This window comes from Homarus americanus, unplaced genomic scaffold (genome assembly GCF_018991925.1).
Source record: "Homarus americanus isolate GMGI-L3 unplaced genomic scaffold, GMGI_Hamer_2.0 scaffold15934, whole genome shotgun sequence".
NCBI lineage: Eukaryota > Metazoa > Arthropoda > Malacostraca > Decapoda > Nephropidae > Homarus > Homarus americanus.
In genome coordinates this window covers 23,646-40,010 of record NW_024746028.1, presented here as the reverse complement: position 1 = coordinate 40,010, position 16,365 = coordinate 23,646, and the positions used below count along the sequence as shown (strand labels likewise).

General features: G+C 44.7%; 1 protein-coding gene across 1 annotated transcript; it reads right to left on the bottom strand.

Annotated features, from left to right (window-relative positions):
• Positions 1-3,214: 3,214 nt before the first annotated feature.
• On the bottom strand, positions 3,215-3,941 carry LOC121878870 (early nodulin-75-like). The gene is made up of 2 exons (XM_042385293.1): positions 3,817-3,941; positions 3,215-3,506 (listed from the first exon to the last, which is right to left on the bottom strand). Exons 1-2 carry the CDS (start codon positions 3,939-3,941, stop codon positions 3,215-3,217), a joined length of 417 nt encoding a protein of 138 aa, XP_042241227.1.
• Between the last annotated feature and the right edge of the window lie 12,424 nt (positions 3,942-16,365).

The window sequence follows — 16,365 nt, the reverse complement described above, 5'->3', positions numbered from 1 at the left end:
AGTTTACTGTATGACACAATCTTGGACCTAAATTTTAAGCTGATATTAAATTAAAAATTATTCTATTTAAAGAAAAACTAAAATAATTTAATTCAATAAAAATAAATAATACAGAAATTAAATCAATCTTAATTTGATATAATTTACTCCATTTTTTACCAATTGAAGCATAAATGTCAAACTCTTTATCCTTAACATTAAGCCATAAAAATAAACCTCAATTATGCCATCTTATGTTTCAATGTTTTGACCTTAAGTTTAACACAAAATAAATTAAGTTGTATGTTATAAAATGACTCTTGTAATATGATCAGTTAAACCCACTAAAACGTGTGATAATGTTATTAACTTTATATAAATTATATAAAAAAATACCGTAAATTATTAAAAACTATAAATTTAACCACATAAATTAGTGGACAAATCATAATTTAATTTATATCACAATAATAATGACAAACATTAATTACCCTTATTAGAACAAATAACTGTTATGAATAAATGATAAACAATTAATGTTCCCATAATAACACTTAATGTAACTTAATACAAACAATTATAAAAAATACTTTCGGGGACAAAAGACAAAATAAATCAAACTTTTTAACACAATAAAAGTAATACTTTTGAACCTAAAACATATTTAATATCCTCGTGCTTAAGAAGATTATGTAATTAATATAACAAATCTTTTATAATTAGTTAGGTTACTACTACTGCTACTATTAATTACTACTACTACTACTACTACTACTAATGATCTTGGCGTCATCGGGGTAGTGACATCATTCATCTGGTGACATCAGTGACGTCATCTAGGTCACGTCAGTAATCTAGGTCACCAAGCTGTGTTGAAAGACCTCATCAGCTGTGTGCTTTGTCGTCTGGTGAGGGAGGTGAGGTGAGGAGTGAGGGAAGTGAGGGGTAACAGGGGTAAGTAGGGGTGAAGCTTGAGACGTGAAAGGTGAGGTGAAAGGTGAGGTGAGGTGAAGTGAAGGAGTGAAAGGTGAGGTGAGGTGAAGGAGTGAAAGATGAGGTGAAGGAGTGAAAGGTGAGGTGAAGGAGTGAAGGAGTGAAAGGTGAGGTGAAGGAGTGAAAGGTGAGGTGAAGGAGTGAAAGGTGAGGTGAAGGAGTGAAAGGTGAGGTGAAGGAGTGAAAGGTGAGGTGAGGTGAAGGAGTGAAAGGTGAGGTGAAGGAGTGAAAGGTGAGGTGAGGTGAAGGGGGTGGAAAGTGAAGTGAGGAATGAGAGGTGAGAGGGATAAAGGAGAGAAGGTGAGAAGTGAGGAGACATCTCTAGCCCTACACCATACACAGCTATACATCACACATACATACACGTGTAGATGTATAACCTAACCTACACCCACACCATACACAGCTATACATCATACATACATACACGTGTAGATGTATAACCTAACCTACACCCAGACCATACACAGCTATACATCATACATACATACACGTGTAGATGTATAACCTAACCTAACCTACACCCACACCATACACAGCTATACATCACACATACATACACGTGTAGATGTATAACCTAACCTACACCCAGACCATACACAGCCACACATCATACATACATACACGTGTAGATGTATAACCTAACCTAACCTACACCCAGACCATACACAGCTATACATCACACATACATACACGTGTAGATGTATAACCTAACCTAACCTACACCCAGACCATACACAGCTATACATCATACATACATACACGTGTAGATGTATAACCTAACCTCATCTAAACACTGTATAAATGTACTAAAATTAATTCAACATTACACAACACGTATTTAACTCCAAACATCTGTACCAACGTGATAATATTAACATCTGTCATAACTTCATTAAACACCTGTACAGCGTTAATACATATTTACATAACATACAATACCTGTATTTAATTAAACACCTGTATTAGTTACATAAGAAACTACGGGTACTATTTTTTTAATAATTAAAAATATAAAATAATAAAAACAAGACGGTTTTTAAAATTAGAAAAAAAATTAAGTACAAGTATTACTAAAAAATATTATTCGATAAAAATAATCAAATGACATTTTTTTTAAGTATAACAATATTTAAACTTTATGAAAATATAATAAGAAAATATTTAAGATAATAAAATTATAAAAAAATAATTACGATAATAAGTTAAATTAAGCCATAAAAAAAGAAAATAATTGGGACAACAAAAATAAAAATTAAATATGAAAATAAAGAAAAATTAAATTAACACGAGAAAACAAAAAAAAAATTAGACGAGAAAAACAAAGAAAATCAAATAAATAAAAAATAAATAAATAAAAATAATTAAGAAAACAATAATTAATAACATTTATTCACAAATATAATCAATACCATAATTAAAACCACAAGACAATTAATTAGCAATATAATCAAGAGAATAATTAACACGAGAAAATAATTTACTAGAGTTTATACCAGAATAATTGATTACAAGAAATTATTTAACCCAAAAAATACAACTAGAAAATATTTAATTGTGGAAATAAATACAAAAATAAAATACTTGTTAGGTAGGAATATTACACTGGAGGAGAGAGAGAGAGAGAGAGAGAGAGAGAGAGAGAGAGAGAGAGAGAGAGAGAGAGAGAGAGAGACAATAATGTGTGTGTGAGAGAGAGAGAAACAATAATGTGAGAGAGAGAGAGAGAGAGAAACAATAATGTGAGAGAGAGAGAGAGAGTCACCAGACCGTTCACTATTTGCCAGCGATCAGCGGTAAATCTTCGCCGTGTGTTTGTTCCGGAGCTCCGAGCCAGACCTGCCATGTCCAGGCCTAGTGATCCTGGGGCTTCACCAGGCTTCACGGGGCTTCAACAGGCTTCACGGTGGTGGGGGGAGGTGAGGAGGAGGAGGATGGAGGAACGAGGCTTCATGAGGCTTCAGCAAACGTCGACTTATTTGCCAGCAATCAGTTGGGTTTGTTCCGGTGCTTCGAACCTTCCCACTTCGCTTTGTTCACAAGTGTCGATCCCTGAGTTACAAGGTGTTTCATGAGGGTTCAGTGGGGATTCATGAGGTGTTTCATGAGGGTTCAGTGGGGATTCATGAGGTGTTTCATGAGGGTTCAGTGGGGGCCTGGGGTGTTTGATGAGGGTTCAGTGGGGGTTCATGAGGTGTTTCATGAGGGTTCAGTGGGGGTTCATGAGGTGGTTCATGAGGGTTCAGTGGGGGTTCATGAGGTGTTCATGAGGGTTCAGTGGGGATTCATGAGGTGTTTCATGAGGGTTCAGTGGGGATTCATGAGGTGTTTCATGAGGGTTCAGTGGGGGCTCATGGGGTGTTTGATGAGGGTTCAGTGGGGGTTCATGAGGTGTTTCATGAGGGTTCAGTGGGGGTTCATGAGGTGGTTCATGAGGGTTCAGTGGGGGTTCATGAGGTGTTTCATGAGGGTTCAGTGGGGGTTCATGAGGTGTTTCATGAGGGTTCAGTGGGGGTTCATGAGGTGTTTCATGGCTTCAGGAGGTTTCTGGGACTTCAATACAGGGGTTCAGGAGGCTTAAGGGAGTTTCAGAAACCTTAAGGAGGTTTCAGTGGGAATTCATGAGACTTTGCTTAGCTTCAATACTCTTTTGTGAGGCTTCGTAATATTTTAGGACTGGACGAGGCTTCAGGAGCTTCAGAATGCTTGATGGGGTTTCAAAAGACCTATGAAAGCTTCAGAATACTTTAAAAGGAATCATAAGACTTAAGAGAGATTTATGAGGCTTCAAAAGGCTTCATAAAACGTTAAAAAGCTTCATTTGGGACTCTAGAAGCTTCAAACGATTCATGAGGCTTCAAAAAGGATTCAGAATGCTTAAGGAGGCTCTCATGAAGCTTATAAAGCTTCAATGGAAGTTCATCAGGCTTATAAAGCTTCAATGGGGTTTCATGAGGCTTCATACGCATCATGAAGCTCCACACAGTCTATGAGGCTTCACGTAGAGTCAACAATTCTCCTAACAATCAGCGGTAAAGGTTCGCCGTCGTGTTTGTTCCGGAACTCCGAACTGTCCGGTCTCGCTTTACTCAAACCTAACGATCCGGAGACTTAACCGAGACTTTACCTGGCATCACCTGCTGTTTTAAGGCTTCACCTGATGTATCAAGGCTTCATTTCTTAAACCAGTTCTATGAAGCTCTGTTGCCAAAGACTCAATTACATTTAAAGAGTAAGTTCCGGGGCTTCGAAGCTTCATTTCTGCTTCAAGAAGCTCAAATGGGTTACAGTAAGCTTCAGAAGGCTTCAATACACTTAGGAAGGCTTCCATTATTAGTGATATTTGGGTTCATGAGGCTTCGTTAGCAAAGCCTTGGGTGGATGGCTGGCTGGACGGATGGCTGGCTGGCTGGACGGATGGCTGGCTGGCTGGACGGATGGATGGGTGAGTAGGTGAGATGGCATGGGCGGCTGGGTGGGTGAGTGGGCGGCCGGGCGGGTGAGTGGGCGGCCGGGCGGGGTCTTGGAAGATGGCCTAACTTGTCTGGGTTAAGTTAATGAAACAAGGAGAGAGGAGGTCGCGAAGGCTGATTGAGACCACTGATTCTCCGCTCCAAGTTTTAATTAGATCTGCTATACCCCCTCCTACCCTCCCCCTCCTCCTACCCCTCCCCTCCCTCCCTCCCTACCCCTCCCCCTCCCTCCTACCCCTCCCACCTCCCTCCCTACCCTCCCCCACCTCCCTCCTACCCCCTCCCCTCCCTCCTACCGCTCTCTCCTTCCTACCATCTCCTTCCCTCCCTCCCTGCCCTTCCTTCCCTCCCTACCCTCTCCTTCCCTCCTTTCCCTCCTTTCCCTGCCTCCTTCCCTCCCTACTCCCCCTCCCTCCTCGCTCCCTTCCCTCCCTACCTTCCCTTCCTTCCCTCCTACCGCTCCTCTTCCTCCCTCCCCCTCCCTCCTACCGCTCCCCTTCCTCCCTACCCTCCTCTTAACTCCCTACCCTCCCTCCCTACCCTAACCTCCCTCCTTCCTTCCTCTGCCCCACCCTCCCTCCTTCCTTCCCCTCCGCCCCACCCCTCCTGACCAAGAAGGTAACGAAAGGAAATAAATGATCTTTCAAACTCTCCTCTCTCCCTCTCAGACTATCTTGATTCCCTCCTTCCCAAACTCTCTCCTTCCCTCCCTCTCCTTCATTCCCCTTTCCTTGACTCTCTCCTTCCTTCCCTGTCTCTTCTTCCCTCCCTCCCTCCTTCCCTTCCCTCCATCTTGGGAGAAGATGGAAGTGGAAGAAGAAGAAGAAGGCTACTAATAATTTCTCCTCCTCCCTCCCTCTCCCTCTCTCTCTCTCTCTCTCTCTCTCTCTACCTCTCTCATACTTTCTTTCTCATATATTAATCATTTCACTCACTCTCTCTCTCTCTCTCTCTCTTCTACTCTCTCTCTCTCTCTCTCTCTCACTCTCTCTCTCTTTCTCTCTCTCTTTCTCTCTCTCCCACCCTCCCTCCTCTCTCTCTCCCTCCCTCCCTCTCTCTCTCTCTCCTCTTTCTCTCCCCTCTCTCTCTCTCTCTTTCTCTCCCCCTCTCTCTCTCTTTCTCTCCCCCCTCTCCCCTCTCTCTCTACGAAGATGATGATAACCTGCCTTAGCATCTTGCAGTCAAGTCTCGCTATCCTATCACGATAACGTCTCGCTAATTCAGCACTGTCTCGTTATCTCACAGTGGCATCTCGCTATCCTACCGTGAAGTCTCGCAATGGTACCATGAGATCTCGTTATGGTACATTAAGTCTCGCAATGGTGGCATGAGATCTCGCTATGGTACATTAAGTCTCGCAATGGTACCATGGGGTCTCGCTATGGTACATTAAGTCTCGCAATGGTACCATGGGGACTCGCTATGGTACATTAAGTCTCGCAATGGTACCATGGGGACTCGCTATGGTACATTAAGTCTCGCAATGGTACCATGGGGACTCGCTATGGTACATTAAGTCTCGCAATGGTACCATGGGGTCTCGCTATATACATTAAGTCTCGCAATGGTACCATGGGAACTCGCTATATGTACATTAAGTCTCGCAATGGTACCATGGGGTCTCGCTATGGTACATTAAGTCTCGCAATGGTACCATGGGGTCTCGCTATGGTACATTAAGTCTCGCAATGGTACCATGGGGACTCGCTATGGTACATTAAGTCTGTGGTACCATGGAACTCGCTATAGGTACATTAAGTCTCTGTGGTACCATGGGGTCTCGCTATGGTACATTAAGTCTCGCAATGGTACCATAGGGGTCTCGCTATGGTACATTAAGTCTCACCAATGGTACCATGGGGACTCGCTATGGTACATTAAGTCTCGCAATGGTACCATGGGGTCTCTCTATGGTACATTAAGTCTCGCAATGGTACCATGGGAACTCGCTATGGTACATTAAGTCTCATATAGCACCATGGGGTCTCTCTATACATTAAGTCTATGTAACATGGGGTCTCGCTATGGTACATTAAGTCTCGCTATAGCACCATGGGGTCTCGCTATGGTACATTAAGTCTCGCTATAGCACCATGGGGTCTCGCTATGGTACATTAAGTCTCACAATGGTACCATGGGGTCTCTCTATGGTACATTAAGTCTCGCAATGGTACCATGGGAACTCGCTATGGTACATTAAGTCTCGCTATAGCACCATGGGGTCTCGCTATGGTACATTAAGTCTCGCTATAGCACCATGGGTCTCTATGGTACATTAAGTCTCGCTATAGTACCATGGGGTCTCGCTATGGTACATTAAGTCTCGCTATAGCACCATGGGGTCTCGCTATGGTACATTAAGTATCGCTATAGCACCATGGGGTCTCCTATGGTACATTAAGTCTCGCTATATAGTACCATAGGGGTCTCGCTATGGTACAGTCTCGCTATAGCACCATGGGTCTCCTATGGTACATTAAGTCTCGCTATAGCACCATGGGGTCTCGCTATGGTACATTAATCTCGCTATAGCACCATTGGGTCTCACTATGGTACATTAAGTCTCGCTATAGCACCAGGGTCTCGCTATGGTACATTAGTCTCGCTATAGCACCATGGGGTCTCCCTTATGGTACATTAAGTCTCGCTATAGCACCATGGGGTCTCGCTATGGTACATTAAGTCTCACTATACCACATGGGGTCTCGCTATGGTACATTAAGTCTCGCTATAGCACCATGGGGTCTCATATGGTACATTAAGTCTCGCTATACAAAGTAGGGGTCTCGCTATGTAAGTCTCGCTATAGCACCATGGGGTCTCGCTATGGTACATTAAGTCTCGCTATAGCACCATGGGTCTCGCTATGGTACTTAAGTCTCGCTATAGCACCAGGGGTCTCCGCTATGCATTAAGTCTCCGCTATAGCACCATGGGGTCTCGCTATGGTACATTAAGTCTCGCTATAGCACCATGGGGTCTCGCTATGGTACATTAAGTCTCCTATAGCACCATGGGGTCTCGCTATAGTACATTAAGTCTCGCAATGGTACCATGGGGTCTCGCTATGGTACATTAAGTCTCGCAATGGTACCATGGGGGCTATAGTACATTAAGTCTCGCATAGCACCATGGGGTCTCCTCTATGGTACATTAAGTCTCGCTATAGCACCATGGGGTCTCGCTATGGTACATTAAGTCTCGCTATAGCACCATGGGGTCGCTATGGTACATTAAGTCTCGCTATAGCACCATGGGGTCTCGCTATGGTACATTAAGTCTCATATAGCACCATGAGGGTCTCCTTAATGCATTAGAATCTCGCTAAGCACCATGGGGTCTCATATGGTACATTAAGTCTCGCTATAGCACCATGGGGTCTCCTATGGTACATTAAGTCTCGCTATAGCACCATGGGGTCTCGCTATGGTACATTAAGTCTCGCAATGGTACCATGGGGTCTCGCTATGGTACATTAAGTCTCGCTATAGCACCATGGGGTCTCGCTATGGTACATTAAGTCTCGCTATAGCACCATGGGGTCTCGCTATCTGGCGGGAGGAGAGACGATAACAGAGGATTAGTCCCCAAAACAAACTATTTCCACTCAGGTAGATAAACAAAGGTGTTCCCAAAGGTGGTTTGAAATATCTCTCTCTCTCTCTCTCTCTCTCTCTCTCTCTCTCTCTCTCTCTCTCTCTCTCTCTCCTCTCTCTCTCCCTCTCTCTCCTCTCTCTCTCTCTCTCTCTCTCTCTCTCTCTCTCTCTCTCTCTCTCCTCTCTCTCTCTCTCTCTCTCTCTCTCTCTCCTCTCTCTCTCTCTCTCTCTTTCTCTCTCTCTCTCTCATACAAACACATTTTCTGTTTGGAAGAAACGAAAACAAATAATAATAACAATAAAAACAACGATAACAAACAAAAATAATAATACGCTAATAATTGTATTACCGACGACTTTAAACAGGTGAATTAATTACCCACAGGTAGACCATAACAAAAGTTTTAGTAACGTGTTGTACCATTATGTAATTAAGACTCAGTTAGCTCTAAGGGGTGCGTCGGTGGTCGAGTGGTAACACCCCTCATCTACTGTCCTAATGATCGCTGGTTCGAGTCTGGGGTTGTCGACCCACCTGTGTTATGGTGACTAATTATTGCAGGTGAGGTAATGAAGGTGGTCGAGTACAGTGTCTGTCTCAGTGCTTCCCTGTGTATGAGTAAGGGCTTATAGTGTACAGCTTGATCTCTCTCTCATTCACTGTATCTATCTATCTATCTCATTCTGTCTCTCCCACTCTCCCTCTCTCTTTCTGTCTCTCATTCTCTGCATATCTCTCTCTCTCTCTCTCTCCCTTTCTCTTTCTGTCTCTCATTCTCTGCATCTCTCTCTCTCTCTCTTTCTATCTCTCCCTTTCTCTTTCTGTCTCTCAATCTCTGCATCTCTCTCTCATTCTCCCTCTCCCCTCTCTGCCTCTCAATCTGTCTCTCTCTCTCTCTCTCTCTCTCTCTCTCTCTCTCTCTCTCTCTTTCTATCTCTCCTTTCTCTCTCTCATTCTCTCCATCTCTCTCTCTTTCTATCTATCCCTTTCTCTTTCTGTCTCTCAATCTCTGCATCTCTCTCTCTCATTCTCTCTCTCTCTCTCTCTCTCTCTCTCTCTCTCTCTCTCACTGGCCGCCGTGTTTTTCGCCGTAATATTTAACAGAGGATGAGAGGCAACTGTCCGGTAAACACAGCAGAGGAAACGGCGTCCCGGTGTTGGCCTGGTCTCTGTTTACACTCCCAGCCACCCACCAGGCCGCCCACACCGCCCACCCACCCCACCCACCCACCCCACCTACCCACATACCTGACCCACCTTCCTACCTAGACCAATCCACGCATACATACTCATTTAAGCAGTATTTTGACCCACCCACCCAACCCACCTCCACTCAACCCACCCACCCACCCAACCCACCTACTCCACATACCCCATACACTTACACTATCCACTTATCTGTCCACCAGTTAAAATATCCACTATTTCAAACCAACACACACACACACACACACACACACACACCACTATCTTATCTAAAACACATATACTTATCCAGCTATGTAAATTAGACACCCAAACAACCACCAAACCACTCAAACCACACCCAAACAACAGCCAAGCCACCTCAAACTACACCCAACCACCTCAACTACACCAAACTACCACCAAACCACCCAACCATAAACTACTCACCAAACTACCCCAAACTACACCAACCACTCAACCACCCAAACTACCACCAACCACTCCCCAAACTATCCCACCAAACCACCCTAAACCACACCAAAACAACAGCCAAACTACCACCAAACCACACCAAACAACCATCAAACTAACACCCAAACCACCACCAAACCAACAAACCACCCCAACTACCACCAAACCACACTCCCAAACAACAATTCAAACTACCCCCAACCACTCCCCAAACAACCACCAACCACACCAAACAACCACCAAACTACCACCAAACCACCACCAAACCACCCCAAACAACCACCAACCACCCTAAACAACCAAATCAAACTACCACCAAACAACCCAACTAAACAAACCACCAACCAACAAACTACCACCAAACTACCACCAACCAACCACAAACTACCACCAACCACCACCAAACCACCACCAACCACTACACAAACCAAACCACCAAACTCACACCACCAAACCACTTCAACCACCACCCAACCACCCAATAAACCACACCAACTAAACCACCACCAAATCCACCAAACCCCAACCACCACCAACCACCAACAAACAACCACCAAACCACCACCAACCACCACAACAAACCAAACAACCACAACAAACACCACCAAACTACCAACAAACCACCCTAAACCAACAATTAAACCACCACCAAACCACCACCAAACTCACCACCAACCACCAACCACCACCAAACTACCACCAAACACCACAAACAACCAATCAAACCACCAACAAACCATCACCAAACCACACCAAACCACAACAAACCACCAAAACCACCAATTAAACTACCAATAAACCATCTAAACAACCACCAAACCACTCCCAACAACCACCACCAACTACACCAATAAACTACCACACCAAACCACCACCAAACCACCACCAAATCAACTCCCAAACAACCACCAAACCACCAACACCAAAACAAACCACCAAACAAACCACCAAACCACCACCAAACTACCAACACCAAACCACCACCAAACAACCACCAAACCACCCCAAACCACCACCCAAACCACCACCAAACCACCACCAACCACCACCAAACCACCACCAAACCACCAACTAAACCAACACCAAACCACCACCAAAACCAACAACCAAACCACCACCAAACCACCACCAACCAATTCCAACCACCAACCAAACCACCACCAAACCACCACCAAACCACCACCAAACCACCACCAACCACCCAAACCACCACCAACCACCACCAAACCACCAAACTACCACCAAACCAACCACCCCAAACAAACCACCAACCACCACACCAACCAACCACCCAAACTACCACCCAAACTACCACCAAACCACCAAATTCAAACCACTCCCAAACAAATCCAACCAAACCAACAAATTAAACCACCAACAACCACCAAACCACCACACCAAACCACCACCAAACCACCAACCAACCACCAAACAAACCAACCCCAAACCACCACCCAAACCACCACCAAACAACCAAACAACCACCAAACCAACACCACCAAACCAACAACTAAACTAACCAAACCAATTCAAACAACCACCAAACCACCACCAACCACCACCAAACCACCAACTAAACCACCAACCAAACCAACACCAAACAACCACCAAACCAATTCCAAACAACCACCTAAACCACCACCAAATCCAACCAAACCACCCCAACAACCACCAAACCAACACCAAACCACCAATCAAACCACCCCAAACAACCACCAAACTCATCACCAAACCACCACCAAACTACCAAATCAAACTACCACCAAACCACCCCAAACCCCAAACCACCACCAAAACAACCACCAAACCACCAATTAAACCACCACCAAACCACCACCCAAACCAATTCCAAACAACCATAAACCAACACCAACTAAACCAACCAAACAACCAAACCAAACCACCACCAATAAACCACCAACAACCACCACCAAACCAACACCAAACCACCCAAACCACCACCAACCACCCCAACCACCACCAACCACCAATTAAACTACCACCAAACCACCACCAACCACCACCAACCACCCCCAAACTACCACCAACCACCACCAAACTACCACCAACCACCAACCAATAAATAAACTACCACCAACCACCACCAAAACCACTCCCAACCACCACCAAACAACCACCAAACCAATCTCTAAACAACCACCAAACAACCACACCAACCAATCAAACAACCACCAAACCACCACCAAACAAACCACCAACCAACAACCACCAAACAACCACCAAACAACCACCAAACAACCACCAAAACAACCACCAAACAACCCCAAACAACCACCAACTACCACCAACAACCACCAAACAACCAACTAAACCACCACCAAACTACCACCAAACAACCACCAACCACCACCAACCACCAAACAACCACCAAACCACTCCCAAACAACCACCAAACAACCAACACCAAACAACCACCAAACTACCCCAAACAACCACCAAACAACCACCAAACTACCACCAAACAACCACTAAACCACCCCCAAACAACCACCAAACAACCACCAAACAACCACCAAACTACCAACACCAAACTACCACCAAACTACCACCAAACAACAATTAAACCAATACCACCAAACAACCACCAAACAACCACCAAACTACCAACTAAACTACCACCAAACAACCACCAACCAACCTAAACAACCACCAAACAACCACCAAACCACCACCAAACAACCACCAAACAACACCACCAAACAACCACCAAAACCACCACCAAACTACCACCAAACACCACCAAACCACCACCAAACTACCACCAAACCACCACCAAACTACCAATTAAACCACCCCAAACAACCACAAACAACCACCAAACTACCACCAAACAACCACCAAACAACCAATCAAACTACCACCAAACCACCACCAAACACCACCAAACCACCACCAAACCACACCAAACAACCAACTAAACCAACACCAAACAACCACCAAAACAACCACCAAACAAACCAAACTACCACCAAACAACCACCAAACTACCACCAAACCACCCCAAACAACCACCACAAACAACCAATTAAACTACCCCAAACAACCACCAAACTACCACCAAACTCAAACTACCACCAAACTACAATTAAACTACCACCAAACTACCACCAAACAAACCACCAAACTACCAACAAAACTACCACCAAACAACCACCAAACCACCACCAAACAACACCAAACAAACCACCAAACAACCGCCAAACCACTTAAACTACCACCAAACAACCACCAAACAACCAACTAAACAACCACAAACCACCCTAAACTACCACCAAACAACCACCAAACAACCACCAAAACAACCGCCAAACTACCCTAAACTACCACCAAACAACCAAAACTACCCCTAAACAACCACCAAACTACCACCAAACTACCCCAAACAACCACCAAACAACCACCAAACTACCCCTAAACTACCACCAAACAACCACCAAACTACCCCCAAACAACCAACACCAAACTACCACCAAACAACCACCAAAACCACCCTAAACAACCACCAAACACCACCAAACAACCGCCAAACTACCCTAAACTACCACCAAACAACCACCAAACCAATCCCCAACAACCACCAAACAACCACCAAACCATCCTAAACTACCACCAAACAACCACCAAACTACCACCAAACTACCCTAAACCACCACCAAACAACCACCAAACAACCGCCAACCACCCCAAACAACCACCAAAACAACCAACAACCACACCAAACAACCAAAAACTACCCAAACTACCACCAAACAACCACCAAACAACCGCCAAACACTCCAAAAAACCACCAAACTACCACCAAACTACCACCAAACAACCACCAAACTAACACCAAACTACCACCAAACAACCAACAAACAACCACCTAAACTACCACCAAACCAACAAACAAACCACCAAACTACCACCAAACTACCACCAAACAACCACCAAACAACCACCAAACCACCCAAACCCACCAAACAAACCACCCAAACAACCACCAAACCACTCCAAACAACCACCAAACAACCACCAACTACCCCAAACAACCACTAAACAACCAATTAAACCAATACCCCAAACAACCACCAAACAACCACAAACAACCAACCACTCCCACAACCACCAAACAACCACCAAACTACCACCAACCAACACCAAACACCAATAAACAACCACCAAACAACCAAACCACACCAAACAACCACCAAACAACCACCAAAACCACCAAACTACCACCAAACTACCACCAAACCACCCCAAACTACCACCAAACCACCACCAAACCATCCCCAAACAACCACCAAACTACCCCAAACTACCAACTAAACCACACCAACCACACCAAACCAATTCCCCAAACTACCACCAAACTACCACCAACCAACCAAACAACCAAACACCAATTAAACTACCCAATTAAACCATACCACCAAACCACCACCAAACTACCACCAAACAACCACCAAACCATCTAAACCACCACCAAACTACCAAAAACTACCAATCAAAACATACCTCAAACAACCACCAAACCACCCCAACCACCAAAAACCACACCACCCCAAACTACCACCAAACACCACCAACCAAAAACAACTACCACCAAACTACCACCAAACTACCACCAACCACTCCAAACAACCAATCAAACTACCACCAAACCAGCCCAAACTACCACCAACTACCACCAAACAAACCAATTAAACCACCACCAAACCACACCAAACAACCACCAAACTACCACCAAACAACCACAAACAACCACCAAACTACCCAACCACCACCAAACCACCAAAAACCAATTAAACTACACAATTAAACTACCACCAAACAACCACCAAACTACCCAAACCCTAAACTACCACCAAACAACCACCAAACAACCACCAAACTACCACCAAACAACCACCAAACTACCACAAAACCCACCAAACAACCAATTAAACTACCAAACAACCAAAACCACCTCAAACAACCACCAAAACAACCAATTAAACTACACTCTAAACAACCACCAAAACAACCAATTAAACAACCACCAAACAAACCACCAAACTACCCCAAACAACCACCAAAACTACCACCAACCATCTCTAAACCCACCAAACAACCACCAAACAACCACCAAACTACCACCAAACTACCCAAACTCCACCAAACAACCACCAAACCAATACCACCAAACAACCACCAAACAACCACCAAACAACAACCAAACTACCCTAAACTCCACCAAACAACCACCAAACAACCACCAACTACTCCTAAACTACCACCAAACAACCACCAAACTACCCCAAACAACCACCAAACAACCAATTAAACCAATCCCAAACTACCCCAAACAACCACCAAACAACCCCAAACCACCACCAAACTACCACACCAAACAACCACCAACAACCACCAAAACAACCACCAAACTACCCCAAACAACCACCAAAACAACCACCAAACCACCAAACTACCCCAAACAACCACCAAACTACCCCAAAACTACCACCAAACAACCACCACTACCACCAAACTACCCCAAACTACCACCAAACTACCACCAAACTACCTCAAACAACCACCAAACTACCACCAAACAACCACCAACCAATACCACCTAAACTACCACCAATACCAAACAACCACCAAACCACCCCAAACTACCACCAAACTACCACCAAACCACCAAACTACCACCAAACAACCACCAAACCACCAAACTACCAATTAAACCACCACCAAACTACCCAAACTACCACCAAACTACCACCAACAACCACCAAACTACCACCAAACCACCACCAAACCACCCCAAACAACCACCAAACTACCACCAAACAACCACCAAACCACCCAACCACCACCAAACTACCAACTAAACAACCACCAAACTACCACCAAACTACCACCAAACAACCACCAAACTACCACCAAATCCACACCAAACAACCACCAAACTAAACCAAACTACACCAAACTACCAAACTACAACCACCAAACTACCACCCTAAACTACCACCAAACAACCACCAAACATACCCCAAACTACCCCAAACTACCACCAAACAACCACCAAACTACCCCAAACTACCACCAAACAACCACCAAATCCACCCAACCACCACCAAACAACCACCAAACCTACTCCCCAAACTACCACCAAACAACCACCACCAAACTACCACCAAACAAACCACCAAAACAACCACCAAACAAACTACCACCAAACAACCACCAAACTACCCCAAACAACCACCAAACAAACACCAAACTACCACCAAACTACCACCAAACAACCACCAAACCACCACCAAACTACCACCAAACAACCACCAAACTACCACCAAACTACCACCAAACAACCACCAAAACAACCACACCAAACAACCACCAAACAACCACCAAACAACCACCAAACCACTCCCCAAACCACCCCAAACTACCAACACAAACAACCACCAAACCACTCCCAAACTACCACCAAACAACCAATTAAACCACCCCAAACCACACCAAACAACCACCAAACCAACTACCACCAAACAACCACCAAACTACCACCAAACCATCACCAAACTACCACCAAACAACCACCAAACTACCACCAAACCATCACCAAACCACCACCCAACCACCCCCAAACAACCACCAAACTACCAATTAA